This window comes from Ciona robusta, unplaced genomic scaffold, assembly GCF_009617815.1.
Source record: "Ciona robusta unplaced genomic scaffold, ASM961781v2 AP042737.1".
Lineage (NCBI taxonomy): Eukaryota > Metazoa > Chordata > Ascidiacea > Phlebobranchia > Cionidae > Ciona > Ciona robusta.
Genome location: NW_028323116.1, coordinates 575,246 through 584,717, shown reverse-complemented (window position 1 = coordinate 584,717; position 9,472 = coordinate 575,246). Strand labels below are relative to the sequence as shown.

The 9,472-nt window shown below is 35.1% G+C and overlaps 1 protein-coding gene across 1 annotated transcript; it reads right to left on the bottom strand.

The window, feature by feature from the left end:
* Nucleotides 1-236: 236 nt before the first annotated feature.
* Nucleotides 237-6,259, bottom strand: LOC149724306 (DNA replication factor CDC6-like). Its single transcript, XM_089893235.1, has 8 exons — nt 5,380-6,259; nt 4,776-4,975; nt 3,660-3,832; nt 2,925-3,074; nt 2,105-2,304; nt 1,373-1,560; nt 993-1,133; nt 237-489 (listed from the first exon to the last, which is right to left on the bottom strand). Exons 1-8 carry the CDS (start codon nt 6,257-6,259, stop codon nt 397-399), a joined length of 2,025 nt encoding a protein of 674 aa, XP_089749361.1. The 3' UTR covers nt 237-396.
* Between the last annotated feature and the right edge of the window lie 3,213 nt (nt 6,260-9,472).

Sequence of the window (9,472 nt, the reverse complement as noted above, 5' to 3'; positions counted from 1 at the left end):
GTTATAACTAGACAGTGAGCATGAGGTGTATGAATACACCATGTCTGTCTGGTGTATTAGAAGACACCCATTTTATAACTCGACAGGGAGCATGAGGTGTATGAATACACCATGTGTGTCTGGTGTATAAGAAGACACCCGTGTTATAACTCAACAGTGAGCATGAGGTGTATGAATACACCATGTGTGTCTGGTGTATAAGAAGACACCCATGTTATAACTAGACAGTGAGCATGAGGTAAAAGCATTTATTATTCCGCATTAAAGGCATAAAAAAACGAACTAAAAACAAAACAAATCGGCAGTTTTTCGATAAAAATTCTTGCGTAAAAATACGGCAGTATTACGTCATAATGGCAGTACATGCGTCATAAAACAATAAAAGATAAATAGACATTACTTCGAAATTCCTCGTTGGAGAATGGAAGATAAAAGTGCTTTTCCTTTTAAAGCAAATTCGATTTCTTTTTCATCAACATTTAACTTGATCTGAAAAATTTTTTTTTTTTAAATGTGCATTTTTTTTATTTTCTGATAAATTAATAAAGTGATGCCAAATTTGGCCGAAATTGCTAAAATTTACGGTGACATTGCTAAAATACAGTTACACTCATATTTGTCAAACCTAGGAAACCTCATTGATTAATGTGGTGAATTCAATATACTTTGGCTCTGCTTGTTTGTATAGACACCTAACAGCAGGGTAAAATCCGTTTAGGCCTGAAAACTGGGACTCTAAATCACATGAAGCCAATTCTGTTTCATGCCTATTATAAGTTAACTGTACGCCCGTTAAAAGTGGTGCAACCAATTCAAGGTTACTATTTTTGACACTTAGTAAAACTAGCTGTCAAAAATACGGAAGTGTCGGTCAAATACAACTTAACTTATATAAAGTAAACACAAGCTAAATTGTAAACCAATCACCAAAAGCCTTTGAAATAATAATATAAAATAAAAATATTTCGTTTATTTACACTAACAATAAATACCTTTGCAAGACGTGGCTGTTTATGTCGACGTAATGAAACAAGTCCTCTGGCTTCAACAAGGTCGCATAGGGAATGAAATTCTGATTGACTTACTGCAGATACTTGTCTGTCCTTGCATATTGTAGTGTATGTTTCTCTAAGCTGTAATAAAAAATAATGTTATTTTATTTTATGTTCGTTGTCGAGTTATAACATGGGTGTCTTCTTATACACCAGACACACATGGTGTAGTCACTAGTCATACACCTCATGCTCACTGTCGAGTTATAACATGGGTGTCTTTTTATACACCAGACACACATGGTGTATTCATACACCTCATGCTCACTGTCAAATAATAAAAACCTAATTATTACATCAAAACACAACAGTGACCGTACCTTTCCCAAAGGAGCCTCGTAACTTTTCGTTTTCTTGCACAGTAGTAGCAACGAACACACGACCAACTTTTGTTGTAACGGAAACGCATCGTCCGCCTCTGTAGCACCACCATGTGACGAGTAAACATTGCCATAAACTCCGTCCATCACTGAAGAGATTTGTCGAATTCCGACTTTTGTTGTTGATTCTGAAAAAAGTAATTTTTATTACTAATATTTGGTTCCAATTATAACAAGTACAATTATTATAAATAAATACAATTTTACATTTTATTTTTGCTTCCGAAAAAAAGTTTTTGTTTGGAAATATTTGGGTCTTAATTTCCAGTGTTGCCAGTCAGGAAAGATATTGAAAGAAAAAGAGTTGCCAGACATAAAATGAATAAACAAGTAGTCTTAAAAAAATATTTAGGAAAATTTTGAAAACAGTTTGGCTTTAATTGGTATAAAATTTATAAAATAACAGAATATTCACAGCAAATTTTCTGTGTTACCGAATGAAATTTTATGTGGTGTGACCAGAAAGATACCATTAATGTAGTGTTTCCAGTCAAAAAGCTAAAATTTTGTGTTTCCAGGCAAAAACTGTGAAAAGAAAGTTTTTTTTTCCGGATAAATTGTGTGACCAGATAAATAAGAATAATATAGTGTTGCCAGTCAAAAAAAAATTGTGTTAGGAAAAAATTGTGTTGCCTGATAACAAAAATTTAGTGTTGCCAGTTAAAAACTCACCAGCAGTGTTGCCGAGAGAATTAGTTTCTACGAGTTCGACAGCCCTACGACAAACGTCGAGCGCTTTACGAGCGTCTCCGGATGTGGCAGCGATTTTACGAGCGCAAAATTGAACGGCCATTGCGTCGACTACCTTGATGTCATCGTGGCCACGCGATGCCTGCATGGGAAAAATTAGAGTAATTTTTAATTTAAAAGTTCAAATAGGAATAAAGTGCATTTAAAAAAAAAGATTATTAAATAAAACGAAAAGAACGAAAACTATAAAAAATATCCAAATATCCTGATGGTGTTTTAAACAATTAACAATGGTCTATAAGAGTCGAGAGGATACGGTTTATTGGTTTTATAACTCTTTAAATTTCGTTTCGTTTACTATCAAATGAAACGAAAAATAAATGAACAGGTGTCCCATCTTCCCCCACCCCAATATAATATATTTATATATTTCTTTTAGTAAACTATTCGTTGGACTTTTTTTTGTTACATATTTCCTGGCACTGAATTCGGAGTGTTATTTCGTTACGAGAATCGTCCCACATTATGAGCACTAGATGGGGACCAGATTTATGGATTTATTACAGACGTTTAATTAAAAAAAAAAAAAAAAAAAAAAAAAAAAAAAGAATTCTATCCATAAACTGAAATTTGTTAACAAAAGTGAGAAAAACGAGAATTTAAAATTCACCTCGGTAGAAAGCACTTGTTTAGGACCAGATTCAGGGAATTTATTATTAGTTACCCAGTAGTTTTAATATACATCTGGATTCTAGCATTTTTAACAAATTTTTAATGAATTTTAAAAAAATTAAAAATTTACCTCGGTAAAATACGGTCGGTCAGATCTAGAGAGTTGGCGATCCCGATCAGAATGACCTTGGAATTAGGAAGAGCTGACCATCCAAACATTGTGTAAAGAACTTCATGATTACGGCTGTCAAGCTGGTCCATCTCATCCAAGAGGAGTAAGCTAAAAAAAATTAAATACCCAAAAAATTAGAAAAAAAAATTTAAAAAAATAAAAAAAATTGTGCAATTAAACATTTAGTAAAATTTAATAGAAAATATTCAGAAGAAAACTAAATTAAAATAAATGAAAGTTTTGAAAAACAATGAATTGAAATAAAAAAGAAAAAATAGAACAAACAAAGGTTATGTAATAGGCTATTGTTAAATTATTTCATTAAAAAAAAACAGCAGACAAAATATTGTTCTTTTTAAAATCAATTTTTAGAAGATCTTTTTCAGTTTTCACACTCACAGTACACTTGGTAGCAATTACATATTATTTTTACAAATTACAGTTAGACTTTTTTTTAATTTATGTTTTTTGGCAATTGTGCAGACGTAGCTACCATGCCTAAAAAACATGTTTAAAATACAACAGAAAAAATTTAGAAAATGTTACTTATTCTATCTAAAAATAATAACAAAAATCAAATCAATTGAAAGAAAAAAATTTGAAACAAAAAAATTTTGAAAAAAAAACAAAATTCCCGAAAACACAAATTGCAAAAATACAAAATATTAAAAAAAATTACATAAACAAACTTACATCATAGATTCTCGCGTTGTAAGATCATTTTCAATAAATTTGAGCGCTGTTCGTGCAGATTTTGACTCCTTACTGTTAGCCCCCATTTCCGTTGCAATTTGTTGGTATATTTGTGATGCCGTGCGTACTGACATACAATTGATGGAAATCGATTGAGCTAGTTTCGATGTCACCTGAGTTTCAAAAGGAATTTAAATTAAAATACAATAAAACTATACGTTTAAAAGGTTTATATAAGTTACGTTGTAAATGACCACTTTAGTATTTTGACAGCTAATTTTACAAAGTGTCAACAAACAATAACCCTAAATTGGTTGCACCACTTTTCACAGGTGTTTATAGAATTTTAGTGTTATTGGACCGACAATTTAGTATTTTTAACAGGTATTTTTACAAAGTGTCAACAAAACAATACTTTTTATTTGGTTGCACCACTTTTTAAAATACTGAAGTGTTGGTCAAATACAACTGAACTTATATAAACACCTGTGAAAAGTGGTGCAACCAATTCAAGGTTATTGTTTTGTCGACACTTTGTAAAACTAGCTGTAGAAAATACTAAAGTGTCGGTCGAATACAACTTAACTTAAATTGGGGTATTAATTGGTTTATACTTTTAATTCTCAATAACAAACACTAACTCAACAAAAATAGAATTTCCCAGCCATTAATCATAGTATAATGAATGTAGCCAGACAGCTTGTCCCAATTACATGGCATGACCCATATAATGGATTACAGTTTCCTAATCTTGTGAAAAATGCTGCATATTTGTCCTGGGGGAATAGAACAGTCAGGAAGTCAGACAGGATATCGTGTAAGACCTCATTCCCGCTGTCGAGCTATACCATGCGTGTTTTCTTGGTGTATACATATATGCATGCTCACTGTCAAGTTATGACATGGGTGTCTTTTTATACATCAGAGACACATGCTGTATTCATACACCTCATGCTCACTGTCGGGTTATAATGGTGTTTTATTATACACCAGACACACATGGTGTATTCATACGCCTCATGCTTGCTGTCGAGTTATAACATGGATGTCTTCTTATACACCAGACACACATGGTGTACTCATACACCTCATGCTCACTGTCAAGGTAAATCTCACCTTTGGATCAGACAAAGCTTGCGAGAGACAAGCACTCTTCCCAGTCCCTGGTGCTCCGGAAATATAAAGACTTCCAGACTTTTTCGTTTCCACCAAATCTTCGATAAAATCTTCAATTTTCTTAAGTTCGGATTCTCGACCAATCAAGCGCTTCGGAGCAGCGTTGTGTAAAGCGTTCTTTACTGAGTTGAAAACGGCAGCTGAAATGTTCAATTTAATATTCTGATAAATTCTTTTTTTTAAATAATTTTATTTTTTATAAATAATAGTAAGTAAAATCAAAGTTTTTTTTATGAATTTAACAAAGTAAATGGTAATGTTAACAAAAGTTTCTACTTCTTGGTTAGAATGTTTATTTTGAAGAGATCAATTAAAATATTGGTACAGTGTGGTAATATCATTGCAAAATTTTTATTTGAGCTAATATTGTTTCAGTTTCTTTTTGTTTTTGTTAAAATATTGTACATTAGGACCTCGCTTTCGTACAAAATTGTTTGTTTACAACTAAAAATTAATACAGATTAAAAAATAAATAAACGTTATTCTAAATTTTGAGAACACTGAAAGAAAATTCCAAAAATAAATGGCAACACTGAAAGCTTACTTTTGTCAAGTTTTTTCGCTTTTTGTGTTCGAGGCGTTTTTACAGACGTCGAAATAATTTCAAGATTTTCTTGAACTGGTGTTGGGGTGTTGATTATGACATCACTAAGGGGTTTCTGAACCGGGACGTTTTGTAACTCTCGTAAAACAACGCGGGTGCCAAATTGGGGAACTTTTTTCGGCGATTTTTTTGGAGATCGAACTGGAGGTGTGTTTTCCTCATTTTCTTCATTATCTTGTTTCTTCTTTTTATTTGGAGATGTAACCTCTGTTTTCGGAGCTGAAATTGCTCTTTTGGGAGAAGATTTTTGAGGTTTCGACGATGTCTTTATCTCTGCAGAGGTTTTTAGCGGTAGTTTTGGAATAAGAAAATCAAATTTCCGATCCAAGAGGACAGAGTTGAGTCTGTTCTGAAGAGCAGAGGATTTGATGGTAAATACAGGATCTAAGGACTTCTTTTGCTCCGGGGATCGAAGAGAGAGAGCTTTAAGAGGCGATAAGATACCTCTGCAAAGAGCAGTTGATGGTTTTACATTTTCCCGGCATCTTTTGACGGGAGAAACTGGAGAAAGTTGAAAAATTTCTTCTAAAACCGATTCCTCGGTTAGCGAACTCTCTTCCACGCCGCTCGTCCAGAGTCCGAGCCTTTTTCTCGCAGTTTTTGAGAGAGCTGACTGACTCTCTCTTGCTTTCTCTTTACGACGAATAGAATCTGACGTGACGTATTTTTTCCCACTTCTTGTGACTCGGCACGACATTTTGATGACTGGGCACTTTTTAGCAAACTTGTTAGCAAAAAAATCCAAAATTGGTAAAAAATTAAAAAAACAAAACCTAAAGTTTCTATGGAAATAAAAATAGTTAAAGCAAAAACAATGCATATGCCCAGTTTACATAACTACTTAAATTTTTCCGCAAGTATTATCATTTATCAACCGTTATAATTGTCTCTTTAATTACAGTAGCAAAGATTAACGAATACTTTAAACGAAAATAAATTCGATTAAATAACTCTTAAACTTTAATTGCATTTAATACCGCGTCCATTTCAACATAAATCTATCCGTTAACTGTAATTTAGGTTCTCGATTCTATACTACAAAAACATAACTATACGCGCGTACTAAGTAACATGCAGAAATTAAAACTGAACTAATGAATCGAAATACCGACCAGATCAAATATATACCCCACTAATACATCCTTACACGTGTAAATGACTTCATTTATTGCTACAGGCTGCACGCCCACGACATAAAACGTTCACCAGATGCCCCGCGTCGAATTGGCCGGCGGGAATGTTAGGCGCTTATTATTGTACGTCACAAAAAACGCCCGATTGCCGCGAACTTTTTCTTTTCGCGCCAATTGAGATTTTAACATGCTAACCACCGCAGTGACATTTAATAATTTGGGCGGAATATTACAAAGGTTTTTTTTTAAATTTTGCAACAAAACAAAGTGGTTTTTAAAGAATTGCTTAATTATAGTTTATTTATAAATATTAACTTATTTTTCACTTATAATATAAATCATACTAATATTTATTTTATAATAATTTATTTTATATAAATCACCTAATAGACCAAATACAAAAACATAAACCAACAAACAGTAAAGATCCTCGCAAATTGCAAAAGTCTTTTGTATCTACACTGCAGACATAAGAATTTGACGTTTCAAACCAGACATAAGAAATTGACGTTTCAAAAAATTAGAACAACAAAAGTACAATAGACGCGCGATTATAAAACGCAACCTATTTTTCACACAAAGAGATTATTTCTCGGAAGCTGTAATTAAGTAAAGAGGTCACTGGCTCGATTTGATCAGACAGTTAATGGCAGTTTAAATTTATCGCTTTTGATCGCAAATTTGATTGTTTGTGAGATATCGTTTTTCTCACCAAAAAAAGACGGTTAGACCAGAGACCAGTATACACGGACTCCGGGTTAGACCATATACATTAGGGTGGGGGAAGACGGGTCACCTTTTAACTCTATTTTCTCGCCCTATTTGGTAGTAAACAAAGAAAATTCAAAGAATTATAAAACTATATGCCCACGACTCCCACTGACCGTTGTTAATTGTTTAAAACACGATTGTGTCCCATCTTCCCCACCCTACTATATATAGAAACAGAGTAGTCCAACTGCCATCATTTTGTTTCTAAAAGCGAGTAAAAGCGGTGACTTTCGAAACGAATTTAAACGAACTTGTTAGGTTTTGTTTGCAATTTTCTTTTGTGGAAGGCGTAAACCATTATTGTGGAAACACGTTCCTTCCAAGGTGTATTTTGGTATCAATTTTATTCATCATGTTAAGTTTTAAAATGTTTTCTCTTGTTGCGATCTTTATGCAGAACTTGGACACTTAAAAATTTCGTTAAAATACTGTTCGTTCTAGTATTAGTTAAACAATTTTAACAAGAAATGCAAATCGGACAATATTTTAGATTTGAACATTAATGTAAGCTATATGCGTGGCAAGCTGGTTGGTTGCACTCTATGTTACTTTGTGGGTGATTATTTTTTTGGGATTTTTTCATTTTATTTTTTGTATGGCTGATAATTTGGACAACCCATTAGTGACCACTGGGTTGAAGCAATTGTCGTTAAGTGTCTTGCCCAAGGACACATACGCCCACAATGGTAGCAGCGACGAGCCTTGAACCCATTACCTAATGGTTACAGGCAGGCGCGCTAACCACTACGCCACGGCGACGGACAATTTGAATTCCACAACCGCATGTTGTCGCTAGTAAACTGTTTTTTTTGCCAACAAACGGCTTATTTGTATTTGTGTATGGGTCAGGAGGTTCTTTTTTTACACCAAGGCCTCCTTTTAATTGATGTTAATGATATTCATGGGAATTGCTTATTATTGTGTGCACGATTATGTATTTACCGATGTAAAGAGCAAGCAAAATCACCTGATTTTAAAATAATCATATATGACGTCGAAAATGCTTAAGATAAATATGACAAAACAATGGTACGAACGGCCACACATTTCAAGTGTGTGTGTAACCGCCTGAACGGCATAATTATAAAACCCCGCAGCACTGCTTTACGTTCGCAGACAAAACTATCCCAGACAGTCCAGTCACCTATAGGTATTATAATCGAAACAACTGATATATACGACATTTGCCGGGGAAAGACAACCAAACCGTGCGGCAGAATGCTGTCCAGCAGCTACCGCACATTAGCTATGACGACCTTGCTGCCGCCGTCGATCCCCAAATACCTGCTTACCGAAACGCCATCACAAGTCTAACGCTACAGCAACATACCCTCCCGAGTGGTTCATCCCTGCTCTGTGACACTTCGACAGGTCGGTTACGACCCATCGTCCCATCGATCGAGTTGGCGTCGAAAGGTTTTTGACGCTTTCCATGGCTAATCTCCGAGAGATTTACGTGGCACCGCATGGGATCCGACATCGCGTCGTGGGTTCGAAACTGTCTCTCCTGTCAGACGTATAAAATCCACAGACAGGCAACGGCTCCGAAGCGCCCATTCGAACCACCAGGACGTCGTTTTGAGCATGTACATGTGGACATTGTTGGTCCTTTACCGGTGTCATCCGGCTTTCGATACTTATATACTAAGATGGATCGTTTTACAAGATGGTCAGAAGCAGTCCCCATGACTGACGCCACTGCAGCCACCTGTGCCCAAGCATTTGTAAATGTCCAAGTTGCTCGATTCGGTATTCCTCTACGTATCACCAACGATAGAGGCAGGCAGTTCATTTCGAGCCCGTGAAAGGCCCTATCAAAGTTGCTTGACTGTCGCCTATCTCACACCACATCGTATCACCCACAAAGCGACGGTATGGTGGAACGCCTTCACCGGCGACTCAAGGCTGCTAACAGAGCTCGACTTACAACGTCCCTTTGGTATGAGCTGTTACAAGGTTGTGGTTTTATAATTCTTTGAATGTTTTCTACCGAATGGAACAAAAGGTGTTCCATCTTCCCCCAATCTAGTATATACTCGATTTTGAATGTGATTTTTTTTCAGCGATTCAGACAACCCATGGTAGAAATTGCTGTTAAACAGTTTTGTTAAAGAACACATACGCGGCCA